This window comes from Podarcis raffonei, chromosome 10 (genome assembly GCF_027172205.1).
Source record: "Podarcis raffonei isolate rPodRaf1 chromosome 10, rPodRaf1.pri, whole genome shotgun sequence".
Taxonomy (NCBI): Eukaryota; Metazoa; Chordata; class Lepidosauria; order Squamata; family Lacertidae; genus Podarcis; species Podarcis raffonei.
Window position 1 is genome coordinate 23205248 of NC_070611.1, and position 13674 is coordinate 23218921.

General features: G+C 45.5%; 1 protein-coding gene across 1 annotated transcript; it reads right to left on the minus strand.

The window, feature by feature from the left end:
* Positions 1–5593: 5593 nt before the first annotated feature.
* On the minus strand, positions 5594–12385 carry CAV2 (caveolin 2). The gene is made up of 3 exons (XM_053405980.1): positions 12035–12385; positions 11315–11502; positions 5594–6239 (listed from the first exon to the last, which is right to left on the minus strand). Exons 1-3 carry the CDS (start codon positions 12182–12184, stop codon positions 6089–6091), a joined length of 489 nt encoding a protein of 162 aa, XP_053261955.1. The 5' UTR covers positions 12185–12385; the 3' UTR covers positions 5594–6088.
* Between the last annotated feature and the right edge of the window lie 1289 nt (positions 12386–13674).

The window sequence follows — 13674 nt, forward strand, 5'->3', positions numbered from 1 at the left end:
AAACGGTCGCCGTGTTGACTTTGCGCGTCCGGGTTTTTTTTTTTTAATTTATGTTTGGAGAAAGAAGTAGGGCCTTTCCCGCTTCCTTCCAATCGCCGCCTCCCCATGTCTTGCGTGGTTTCCCCATGAACACCAGAAGCCTGATTCAGTCAGGGTTTATGAGCGATCACGAGGATCCTCGGTGCTTCTGCCATGGAAATAAAGAATAATATAATGCACGTGGATTCATGGGGCTTTCTTTTGCCTCCACCCGGAGTAACAGTTTCAAAAGCTTTTTTCTTCCATGCAGCAGCTTTTGCCTCCGAAGTTTGGAGTCATCTGTAGGTGGGTGACAAAAGGAAAAAAGCATGCCAATAAACAGCCTCCAGATTATGTGTCCCCTATTATTATTATTATTATTATTATTATTATTATTATTATTATTATTACTGATGCTGATGCAAACATATTGGCAGTGCCAGGATAAAAAAGAAGAAGTTTTACTAGGATGGATTGTAATTATAATAAAACCAGGAACAAGGCTTGGGCTTTTACAATGTACATGAAGGGCCAAGTCCTGTCCCTTGTTTTGCCAAAATTACATTGTACATTCTAGGAACGTTGATGGAGGTGAACCACACACCCACCCCCTGCAAGCTATTTTCCTTGTGTTGGAATGATGGAATCCAGGGAGTGGCTGCTGGTTGTGTCTGGGAGAAAGACAGTGGAAAAGGTAGCCTGAAGAAGAATGATGCTGCAAAACTCCTATTATTTTATATTTCCATCTTGTTGGTTCAGTGTTCCATACTTTAAAGGCCCCTCCCTTTCCTGTGTCCCACTGAGATCTTTCAGACACACTGCAGATAGTTTAGTGTTGAGAATGAACAGAGTGGGTGGATACAGATGTAGATACCGACCCAGAGGCCCATTATCATCTGGTAACTTACCATGGTGTACATCTCATTTGGTATACTGGTCATTTAAGCCCCAGCAGCAGATGTCAAAACATGCCTTTGGTGACCTTCCTACCCTAAGGTTACCAGATATCCCCATTTCCCGAGGACAGTCCCTGGATTTACACATCAGTCCCCATACAAAATCCATTCAAGTTGAAAAGTGTCCCCGGATTCATTGAAAAAATCTGGTAACCTTATTCTACCCTATGGTAGCTTGGTCACCTCTGCCATCCTTCCAAGTGCAAAGGAATTAATTTTGCCACTCGTAAAATGCCAATGTACGGTAATAGAAATAGCCATTTCTACTAAAGGGTAAAGGGACCCCTGACTATTAGGTCCAGTCGTGGCCGACTCTGGGGTTGTGGCGCTCATCTCGCTTTATTGGCCGAGGGAGCCGACGTACAGCTTCCGGGTCATGTGGCCAGCATGACTAAGCCGCTTCTGGTGAACCAGAGCAGCGCACGGAAACGCCCTTTATCTTCCCGCTGGAGTGGTACCTATTTATCTACTTGCACTTTGACATGCTTTCGAACTGCTAGGTTGGCAGGAACAGGGACCGAGCAACGGGAGCTCAACCCGTCGTGGGGATTCGAGTCCTAGGCTCTGTGGTTTAACCCAAAGTGCCACCCGCGTCCCTTAGCCATTTCTACCCCACCCTTAAAACTTTCCTAAATGCAACTTACCACACAAAATATTGTTGCCTGTGTGTTGTTTGGCTGAGTTCAGATTTTATATTTTGCAACAGGATTGTGGGCCAGAGATTAAATGGCTGTTGGCAGTTTCATTTATCTTTCAGGACAGTCCATATCTCTTGTTTCATCACTGCCTGGTGCGGAGTGATGAAACAGCCAAAACACGGTCACATCTTCCACTCTTGTTCGTGCCAGCCAGGGCAGAAGACAACAGGGAGAGGCAAACTGCTGCATCAATCTGGAGAGGGACACGAATCAGACCCCAATCAGGCCTGATGCCATCAAGTGACAGCAGTGGGGCTGGCTCAGCATTCAGTGGATCCCAGGCATGTTCAGACCATCTCTTCCCATGGAATGCCCTATTTGGGGGCTTCCTGTGAGCTAACGCTACCAGGGATTCTCCTGCCTGCCTGTTGGTCAGGTGGAACGAGATGCTCCACATTAGTGGAGGACACTAGCATCCCTTTTTGGGTGGAGCTGAGCAGAGGGACACTCCCCTCAATTCAAGACCCACCAAGCTCTGTTGTAAAGGGTGTTGCAACCTAGATTGTGAATTTTTGATGTCTTTTTATTTGTACCATTTTTTTTGGGGGGGATACATTTTCACTAGGCAGTTAAGAAGTGCCTTAAATAAATAAAAATGCAACAAAGCATGAACATACAAAGCAAAATTGAACATAGCAAAGTATAGGAGGCTGTGTGCCCGACTTTACAGAGGACCGTTTTCTATCTGACAGTGTCTTCTGTTAGAAGGGCTGTCTGGTCTGCACCCAGTTCAAATATAAAGAACCACATGCAGGAAGAGCAAGTTGTTCATCAACCGTTAGCTGCTGAAGAGCAGACAGGGCAGACACACAAGACCACAGTATTCCCCACCCTGCTGAGATGTACTGAATTTCTATGTAAATGACGGCAACTATTTCTAAAATGGCATCTATGCATATCAATTAGCACATGCAAATCTTAGGCAAATCTGTGCCCCCTTTGTCTCGTTGTTTGGTGACGTGGCTCTTCTTTTTTGGTGATGCTTATGTGGTCAGTCTAGGCAGTCTATTTAAAAGGCAGCATAAAATCTCAGCAGAGATTAAAAAACCCCCACATAAATGGGCCTGGAAGGACAAAACTGGCTTCACATGGCAGCAAAATGTAGGTGCCAAGCAAGCCCCATCCATGGGGTGAGCAGTCCATGTATGCTTTAGTTGAGATTCCGGCACTGCAGAATCACCCTCCAGGTCCCTTCCAACTCTACCAACTCTACCTTTTCTCTGGTAGGCTCCTGTTACAACTCAGAAGGTGGGGACACTCAAATGAGGGCATCTGTTCAAGATCTCACTGTACAAGCAGGCACATGTGGAGACAGGCAGTCTTTCAAGCACCCTAGTCCCAAACTGTGATGGGCTTTATAGCTTGAAAGTCTCCATAAGCACCTGGTTGGTCACTGAGAACAGGATACAGGACCAGCTGGGCTTCTGGGCTGACCGAGCAAGGCTCTTTGTACGTTTTCATGTTTTAAGGTTGAATTTTGCCTGGAAATTTGAGAACAAGGGTGTGAAAAATAGTCAGGCAGTAGCTCTGCTCTGAAAATATTTATGGTTGCCAAAATACACTTGATAATTTGGAATGTGTGTGCAAACCCCGTTAAATTGTTTTTTTATATGAATTGCTTAGACATTTCTATTTTTTTAAAAGCAATTTAATAAATAAATTATATGGAACTGGACACAGGCATAGAACTGCAATTGGGAAGCCCAATCCCAGGCATGTTTACTTCAAGCCAAATCCCACTGTGTTAAATGAGACTTACTGGCAGGTAGATGCACATGGTGGTGCAGCCCTAGTTTAGACCAAGGAGAAGAACTCAAAAGTGTTTACTTTTAATGGGGGGGGGGGGAATCCATGTCTTCCGGTAGTAGCACCTTTGTCTTTTAGAACACCAAATAAATTTTAGTCTACTATTTTGTGCTTATATATATTATTCATACAACATCAGTTTAGTTTAAAGTAAGTACAATTTGCTTGGGTCAGGGCATGCATATAAAACTATTTATTGAAGCTGCATTAAATGCATGGAAAATAACCTTTGTTATTAGGGTTTCAAGTAACATGGCTGAGAGTGAATAAGCTTGGGGACAGCAAAGATTTGAGAACAGAATTTTTAAATGCACCTCTTTTCTTCCGCAAGAGAACATGTTTATCATGTGAATTATTAAAGGGTGTTGCTGCTAAACAACAAAGGCAGAAAAGCTCAAATGTTCAACATACCATTTTAATAAAAATACTTTGAAAATACAGAGTCTTTGTTCAGAATCTTTGGCATAGCTTAGAACACAGCATTTAGGTCTCGAAGTGGAATCATACAGAGTATTTGGTGTATTTATGAATTGCATATCAGAATTTCAGTGATTTTCATTTCAGTTCAAAATCTAGACAACAAACCCCACTCATTTAAAAGGTCATTGGCCTCCCTCTAGAGATTCTCAGGCACCCAAAATTATTCCATGCTAGTATCTCCATGCACAGAAACTGCACAAGTGGGGAACATAGGCCATATATCTACAACCACACACAGCCCTCTTTGGAAAGAAATCTGGGGAGATCAGAAGCAGAGAATACGCACTTCCATGTGGAATGCTCTACTACTGTCTCAGGCACAACAGGATTTTGCTTCAGGTTCTTGTGGAGAAGGCAGTTCAGTAGCTCCTCCCTTCAAGAAACCTTTGTGGACTTGTATGCATGGCACTTACAGAGTGATGAGCAGGTGATTGGCTGAAGCATCCTGCTTCTTTAAAATAAAAGCTTGGCAAGAATATGGAGACCGTAAAAATAAGACTTCAAGGCAATTCGTTACATACCATTTACATAAAAACACAATATGTACAGCAGAAGAGTTTCATTAAATAAAAGCATCAAGATTTTCTACCCAAGTTAACACCTTGTTTCAAACAGTTACCGTAATTTTGAAGTAACCTTTCTCCCTTCCTTTTGATTCTTACGGGTTTGCATAGTAGGCAAGTACTTAATTCCCTTATGCAACAGTATTGTATAAATCTGTGCACACAATTCTGTGGATCCTGAACTGTGTCCACATCTGCAGAAGAACCTCATAAAATCCCAAGAGTTACACTATGATCAAGAAAATGCCACATAAATGTAACCCACCACCCCGAGGCAATAAGAGGGCAATCTTCAGCAAAGCCCTTTAGGGGTGGTGTGATTTGTTACCCCAGTTGAGAACCCCATATCCCATGTATGCAAAATATAGAGCTAATGTATGAGCTTCTCAATTCACTGGGTCAAAAAAGAGCAGTTGCCTGCATTCCTCCATGGGCATCTTGGAACATGGTTGAGCACCATGTTGTCAGGGGTTCTGGTGTCTGAACTGGGATTTTCATTATTTGAGTCTGAGATTAGTCTGAGACTAATGAACTCCTAAGGAATAGGTATTCAGACATCCAATGGTTTTCTTTAAGCATGGAAGGGAGGAGGGAAGTGCAGAATTGATCCCTGCATTTGGCAATGCTTATGAGTTGCTATAAACATTAGCCGAGGCCCTTGCCTGACCAATATGGATTCCCTACCTGCTGCTTTTGAGACTCCAACTATGGCCCAAGTCCCTAGATCCCATTAATGACCAAGGGCACCCAGACAGACTCAATCTGGCCTTGAGCTGTGCACTTAGTGCACTGGAAGCCACTGGATCTGAGAGACTACAAGTATTGCTGGTAGGTTTGTGCCAAGTAGACTTGATTGATTCTAGAAAATGTTTGCAGAACCCGTGGTCCTCCAGACAGTGCTGGACTTCATCAGTCCCAACTAGAATGACCAATGGTCAGAGATGATGGGAGCCGTAGATTAGTGCAGCAACAGCTGGAGGGCCAGATGTTCCTTACCTTTGTTTTATAGGGTGCTAGCTGTTGCTGAAAGAGAAGACTTAAATTAGGATTCAGATGAAGATTTTCCCCCCCCCAGGAGTAACAAACAATATTCTGGATACATTTAGAATTCTGAGAGTGAGCTGTATAGTAAAACATGCATAAAATAGGCCAGGTATTAGCTGTCAAAGAAATTGGGTAATACAATAGATACCGTTTTAGTTGATACAGTGCACAGTGACTTCTTGTAGTTAGGATTCATTGTAGTAATACATGTCTGGGCAGGCATATGTGATGTGGTCATGTAAGTCCCCATGACACATCTGTGGGGACCAGACAATGATAGTACCATTAAAATAAAGTGATGCCAAATGCAGCCTGTTATTTTTCATTTAGAAAATGGAATCATTTTTTCTTAACAATTTTTCCCCATTCCCAAAGCAAGCTTTGCTTCCAGAAAAGTGCAACCCTGATGGAAGAAGAGGTAAAAACAAAAGTCAGCCATTTAAACAGTAGTAATTTGGAATGAATTATTCAGCAAGGAGGTTTAACATTGTTTAAGACTAGAGTAGCGTTAGTTCCCAGGTGTTCACTCTTGGACAAGGCGTATGTCGACTGATGCAAAGCACCTTCCTACGCTGTGATATAGCGGTGCAATGAAAACATCTGTCACGCTCTTCCATACAGCTTGCACAGAGGGCAAAGCCATAAGGCAGGACTTTGTGAAAGGAACCACAATCCTAGAAAAGAGAAAAGAGAAAGTTTAAATGAACGACACTTTCTGAAACACCAGCCATTAAGTTCTACTATTCTCATGGTTTGTTAAAAAAAAAAAAAAGAATTATTGTTATTATGCATAACATTGATCCAACACGTTTGCTCAGGGTATGGTTTGAGAAATCCTGGGCATGGCTGAATTCTAGCACTCCAACACAAAGCTGGATTTACAGAGAAATCCACAAAAAGACAAATGGCTACAATATCTTCATAGCCCCCAAATTTCCGCTTTGCAGTTGCTTGCTACCGTTGTTTACTCAGAAGTAACGCATAGGCAATACATAGGCAAATACTCATGCAGGACATGTAATGTGCTTCTTGACATTTCTTCCTTGATTTAAGTCTACGGCCAAAAGGAAAGGAGAAAGATCCATTCAAAGCAACAGAGGAATGTGGAGAGGCAACCTTCCTTTTAACAAGCCTGCAAACAGCTCACTCAACTGGTGGTTGGTACTGGCACAGATTCAGATTGTTCTTTCATACCTAACAGATAGTGTAACTATGGCCACCAATGTAACTAAACCTGCCAGAGGGGAAAGTTTCAAGGAATGCTAAAACAGTAACAGTAGCACTTTTTTTTAAAAGCATGCTACTGTATCCTGCCCCCAAAACAAAACAAAACCTAATTCTGTTCCCAATGTAACAAGGCTTGTCTGTGGATGGGGAGAGGTGCAAAATTTAGACCACAGAGAGGTAAAACATCCTGCCCTCCAACGTGGATCTGCAACTCAACTGCTTCTCTAGTCACAGAGAGTTCTGGGTGCTGGAGGAATGCGAGGTCAAGCTCTTGTGCAAATTTTTGGCATGCTAACACTGCAACAACTCCTCTCTCTTGGCACTTCAGCAATGCTTCCTAAAGGAGGGTTTCCAAAACGCTTCTCCACACAGGAGAATGTTGTTCCTCCCAACGTACATCGTTCTGAGGCAGGTTAATAACAGGGTCTCGCTTTTCCAGGCCGAAGAAACAAAATATTGTGGCTGGAATTAACTGCCTCTTGTGGAACTGGCCAAGGCCAGGGTATCTAGCAATCTCCCCCACAGTGGAGTTGCTTTGGCTCTTTCCCAAAGGGCACTGGGAGTGTTCGAGAGGAATTCACTACCCTGCCCTCAAAACAAGCAAGAATTACATGCTCCCAAACCAAAGGGATTCCACAGGAAAAAAGAACAATGGCCCAACATTTCCACCCACCTGACTCCACCTTTAGAATTTTTATTTATTTATTTTTTTACAAGCACAGCTGAAATGAGAGTACATTCTTCAGGGGCGTTGTAGGGTGAAAACCAGGAAGACATTAAGTGACATTGTTATGAAAAAAATAATAAATTGATCTAAGTCTTTTCTCTTTTAGCTTTTCAGATGTTTGAATTGTATATCAAATGCACCAAAGAACCCCAATCAAATGTATTCCAATTTGCCTGTGTATCCAAGTCATCTTCAGAAGCTTTTGTCTTAGTGTTCCCACATCTGGTGGCAACCACAGACAGAGCCTTCTCGGTAGTGGCCCCTCCACCTGTGGAATTTCCTCCTTAGGGAGGCCTTGCTGGCACCAACCTCATTTTGGCACCAGGCAAGGATTCTCCCAGGGTGCTTCAAGCCTGTTGCTATTTGGGAGCAGGAGTCAATCACATACCAGCAAATTTGGGTTGCACAACGATAGTTGATTGGCAGGCCTTGTGCAACACATCTGCTTCCCCAGAAGATCAGACTTTTTGCAATAAGGAAAGTGATGGGAACACACCCTGGAAAGTGTGGGGTAACCTCCCCTCAAGCAAATCAGCACATCAGTAAATAGCCACCATTCTCAAATCAGGATGATTGATCCATACACAAGCCACCTGAAAGGTTTTTCAATGTATTTTAAGGTGTTTAACAATAAAATGAAATAATGCTTGTTTAATTTTTGTACTTTGTAATAAAAGCCAAATTTGATCCTGGCAAGCAATTTGGGCCTATTACTAATCACTACATTGAAGCAAACATTTTTTAATAAATTGCTCTCAGCCGATATTAGCCTTCTGTAGGGGTGGGGGGTGGGAATTGCCTCCTGGCCTCACCCTGCACCAATCCACACACACCTCTAGCTCCACATATTAGGCAAAGGTTGAGCCTTGTGTCTTCAGGGCTCCTGATTCTGCAGAGAAGTACAAGTATGGCCCGTACTCCTCCTTCAGAGCATCATACAACGTGGAGTGGTTGGTGGAAAGAGCAAGCAGCCTCTCATCCACATGTCAGCCCTTGCACAGTTTTTGGGGATCAAAAGAGAAGCAGAAAGCCACTCACCCTAAAACACTGAAACAAATTGCCTGTGACCCTGAGTGCAGCCCAATTTCCTCCCATTTATTGGATGATCCCCCTATTGGATAAACCCAAATTCACAGGGGGGAAGTGTAATCATTGGTGGTGTTTTGAGGGTAATGTCATGGGGATGATGCAAATTAAATGGGAAGATGAATAGCGGCAATCACACAGTAAACTCTGGTGTGGACAAGCCAAGGGTTTCAAGTCCCCTCTTCTCAGCCACCAAGTTCCCTGGGCGACCTTGAGCCAGTCACTGCCTCTCAGCCTAATCTACCTCACTGGGTTGTTGATAGAATAAAATGGGCAGGGGGAGTTTCAAGCATGCAAGTTGGGTTAAACACTGCCATTTGACCAAGGTTGTATTGACACATTCATCCAAAGTGATTACCAAACTTCTCCAACATAGTCAATATAGTTGAGTACACAGTTATGGCTGGGTGGGAGGGATGTGACCTTTTGAAATGAAACTGAATAAGATTTCGAATATGCGCTTTTAAAATATTTTGTTTCAATTGTCTCTTCGGTAGCACCAAAGTGATGGGGCATCAGCAATGGCATGGTGTTTCTCTCAAGGGTATAGGTTTTCATTTAGCAAATACTTGGCACAAGCAACAGATGCCCTTTCATACGATTTTGCTCAATGCTTTCATTTCTGATAGTTGTTAACCCTGACCCAAAGCCTCTCCCTTACAAAATACAGACGATACGTGCCTCCGAATTCTTTCTGTCAAATGTTGATTACTGTGAACAAGAGCATCAGTATGAATTTATGAATCTCCCCAGTTGTAATATCGCACTCTTGATTCCTTTCTCAGTGTGGGGAGACACATAAAACAGTGATCGATTTCAAAGAGGGTTACAACTAGAAAATGCAGTCCCAATTATGTGGAGCGGGGGCTGTACTTCAGTGGTAGAGCACACACATTACTTGCAAAAGTCCCCAATGTTCATTTCCAGCTTCTCCAGTGAAAGCAGGCTGGGGAATCCTTTCCTACAAAGGGCTGTTGAGCCATGGGAAAAGTCAACTCATGGTGGGTGGAGCCATAGCCAAAAGTGGGTGGAGTCAGCAGCATTGCAGCATTGTCTACCTCTCTCTTCCTCTTTTCCCTCTACCCCCCAATCTATCTCTGTGCCACCCCATCTCTTTGAGCTGTGCAAAATTATGGCAAATGCTGCCAATGGGCCACAGGTTCCCCATTGCAGTGCGAAAGGATCAGGTGGAACATGATGGGATAGAGGGCTGCCTGAGACCCTGGACAGCGGTTGCCAGCCAGAGTAGACAACAGAGGGCTCAATGGGCTGAGCACTTTGATTCAGTGTAATCCCATTTAATGTGTCCACAAGGTCCATAAAATCAAATCAAAGTAAGAAATGATACATTTCAACGAGCAAATAATCAAGCAAGGAACTAGGTCAGCATGGGACAGGCCACAGCTCAGCCAGAAACACACAGGATGCTCTCAGTTTTCTTTAGCTATTGTGGTGCTTTTGCAGGTACCAGACATGCTGAGTCAGCTCAGGTATCACCCTGCAATGGATGCTGCAAGCTAAAATGGACTCATGGGATCAAGATGGGAAGCACAGCACAAATATTGAGAAAGCAGCTCAAAAATCTGGAATGACAAATACCTAGCACAGAGGTGGTAGGGAACCTCAGGTGCAGGAATCTGACACAGCCATGGGTCTCTTCACATGGCACTCAGAACTGAGCATTTTTGCCTGGCCGGAATGTGTCCTTTAACTCTCATGATACCTCTTCATATGAAGTACTTCCTGTTTCACCTCCTGGTTTTTCTGGCACTTTAGTTATTGGTGAGACTGGCACAGACACACACCTAAGCTCCCTTGTGCCCACGGCAAGGAAATGTATCAGCATTCCACCCTCCCTGCCACCTGGAGAAGTGGAGGAGCAGCCCAGGAAGCGTGGGGACAGGTGGGCAGGCTCCTAGCCACTCCAAGCCAGAATGGAGAAGCTGGTGCTCTTAATGTGCATATTACTGCCTCACATATACATATCTATTTGCAGGATTGGGGCTCACATGCATAACAAGCACTGTAGCATCCCAACCTGTGGGCCTGCGTCAGAATCAACTTTACCTGACGGCTCCAGCCAAGTTATCTCTTTGCCTCAGAAGCCCATCTGTAAAATGGGAAGAACAGTGACCTTCTTAAGAGAGGTACTGTGATGCAAATATTAGGCATGTGTGGTAGGATGCAGAATTCCGCTGACATCCCATTATGTGCATGGACACAGGGCTGGTTCACATGTGCCTGCTCACCACCTGATGGCTGCAGCTGAAACAATCTGTATGTGCGAATGGCCATCAAAGATAGAACATGTCACCCGCTGTCACATCAAAAGCAATGCTTTTTAGTGGGTCAAGTCTGCACATTTCTGCCGTCAGGTGCAGAAATAAAACAATGGGAATGGATGGGCCTGGTCTTACTTCTGAGCAAGGTCAACTCCAATTGTGGTGCAAAGGAAAGGAGGACTTTAAAAATGCAATCTTTTGCACACATTTAAGTAAGTTCCCATTGGATCCAGAAGCTGTCAGAATGCTACCCAAAACTAACATAAAATAATTAATAGTGGCCCTAAAATTACCAGCTGAAGAGGTGGCGAGGGCAGGTCTCCTAGGATGGTTCCTCATAATTACCAAAGTCCACCGTGTTATTTCTATATGGCATACAGGGGATAATGTTAAAAATGTCAGCAGACAGAAGAAGCTTAGTTCTTACCAGATGTGCAGACAGCTGAGCACAGCAAAGAGGATCCCTGCCACAAAGGCCAAGGGGACCGCAAGGAAGAGCGTCAGGATCTTATAGATCAGGTATTTGCTGAGCTCGAAGAGTGCGTGGCTGCAGATCCAGACTTTGTCGAAGGAGTGCGTGGACGCCGGCTCCGCAATCACATCCGCAAATCCCAGCTAGAACAAGAGACACAACAAGCAAGCAGCGACATAAGCCTCTGTTTTGAAACGCAACAAGGACAGTTATGCAAAGGGAGGGGGAGACGAGTGGGCAACCAGCACAAAGCTAAACTGCTGCTTTTGTTACAGTTCTGAAAGAATCCTGCTGAATCAAACAGGCACACGCTTTCGACTCAAATGTCCTGAAATGGATCTAGCTTTTTTTTTAATGCACCGCAGAGAACGTGGAAATGCAATTCCGATCCATTTTAAGTCGATCGGCACAAGTACCAACGTGTAGTAGTAGTAGTAGTAGTAGGACCACCACAAGACATGCTACCCCTCCAACCTCCGGAAAGAGAAAATAAAAAATACGGTGACTTGTAGCTCTTTGGCTGGGTTGAAATCGCCTTAAATGGAATCAACAGTCAATGGCCCAGGGAGGGAGCCCCGATCGCTGCAATGCAAAGCGGCGGCAGAAACAGGTGGAGGAGGGACACGGTAACGTGTGGATGCGGAAAGCAAACCCGAGTCAGGCGGCCTCGCTCACCTTCAGATGCGTGTTAATCCCGCGCGGGTCCCTGTCCGGGGTTTTCTCCAGGCTCTTCTCCGCGTCCGACAGAGCGGGGCTGCTGCTTCGGTTGAAGCCGTATTCATCCATGAAGATCTTGGTGTCCGCTTTCTCTTTCTCCAGCCCCATCGTCGCTGGGGCCGCCTGGGTCCCGAAGGTCTTCCTGGGCTGCGGCTGGGGAGCTCCCCCCTCCTCCCCTCCTCTCCACGTCCCCCTCTTTCCCCCACCCTTGGGTGCTCGTGGATCGCGTCGCTGGGTGGAGTGGGCAAAGCCCGAGACCACGCCCCGGAGAAGCCCACGGCAAGCTGCGCCGCCGCCGCTCCCGTAAGCCACAAGCGAGGCTGGAGTGGGAAAAAAAAAGCAGCGCTTAGCAGCAGACACTGGAAAGCGGCCGATGGTGCCCGCCTGGCTCCCGCGCATGCTCAGACCCGACACTCTCCTCTGAGGCAACAGGAGCCAGGAGGCCACCTCGAGCGACCTTTCTCGGGGCCTCGTTTGCAAAGGGAGACTTGGCCAGCGCTAAAGGGGCGACTGCGCGCGATCTTTCGCTTCCTGCCAAAAGCAGAGCCCCTCTTTTCATCGCTGGACCCCTGTGGTTACTCCTGAGGGAAAGCACATTTATTTTTCGCAGACAAGTTAGACACACACGGGGAATTTTAAACCAGGCTGAAATATTAAGCAATGCTTCTTTTGACGTTAACTCCATCAGAATCAATGAGGCTTACCTCAGAGAAAATGTGGGTTTTTTTGGTGTGTGTGTCACACACCCCATGTCACCACTGGAGGTAGTGGGGGCAGTGACGGCAACGTCCAGCATTTTTCAAAGGTACTGGTCAGTCGGGTGCATTGCAGACTGGCATTTCACCTGGGCCATCCCAGCGCCATTTTTCTAGAAAAAGAGGTGCCGGAACTCACCATGAACACCTCCTTTGTTCTCTTATAATGGCAATGGAGCCCACCTGAGAGGTGCCGGAACTGAGTTCCGGCAAGTTCCAGCTGAAAAAAGCCCTTCACCTGGCCATGGGTCAGAAACAGCTTTGGTGGTGGAAGACATAAGGCAGGGAAACAGAGGGAGCAGAGTGCCAACTCTGTTGCTTTTCCTGGACATCTCAGCACTTCCCTCTGTTAGTTTGTAAGTCCAGCTCTGGAGGAGACAGGTTGAGATGATGGTACCAAGTCAGGTAAAAGGTAAAGGTAAAGGACTCCTGGACAGTTAAGTCCAGTCAAAGGGGTTGTGGCGCTCATCTTACTTTCAAGCCGAAGGAGCCGGCGTTTGTCCACAGACAGCTTTCCGGCCATGTGGCCAGCAGGACTAAACCGCTTCTGGCACAATAGAACACCGTGATGGAAGCCAGAGCGCATGGAAACGCCATTTACCTTCCCACTGCAGCGGTACTTGTTTATCTACTTGCACAGGCGTGCTTTTGAACTGCTAGGTTGGCCGGAGCTGGGTCAGAGCAACGGGAGCTCATGCCGTCGCAGAGATTCGAACTGCCAACCTTCCGATCTGCAAACCCAAGAGGCTCAGTGGTTTAGACCACAGCGCCACCCACTCCCAAGTCAAAGTACTAAGTCAAAGTCCTGCCCGTGGCAGTAATTGTTAGCTGCAAGCAAAGTTT

Bases quoted from the DNA above. Each gene is read 5' to 3' on its own strand.
- CAV2 (XM_053405980.1), bottom strand. From the start codon at position 12,184: ATGGGGCTGGAGAAAGAGAAAGCGGACACCAAGATCTTCATGGATGAA. The intron at 11,503-12,034 runs GTGAGCGAGGCC...CTCTTGTTCTAG, and splicing joins GGATTAACACGCATCTGAAG to CTGGGATTTGCGGATGTGAT. The intron at 6,240-11,314 runs GTAAGAACTAAG...TCTCTTTTCTAG, and splicing joins CTCAGCTGTCTGCACATCTG to GATTGTGGTTCCTTTCACAA.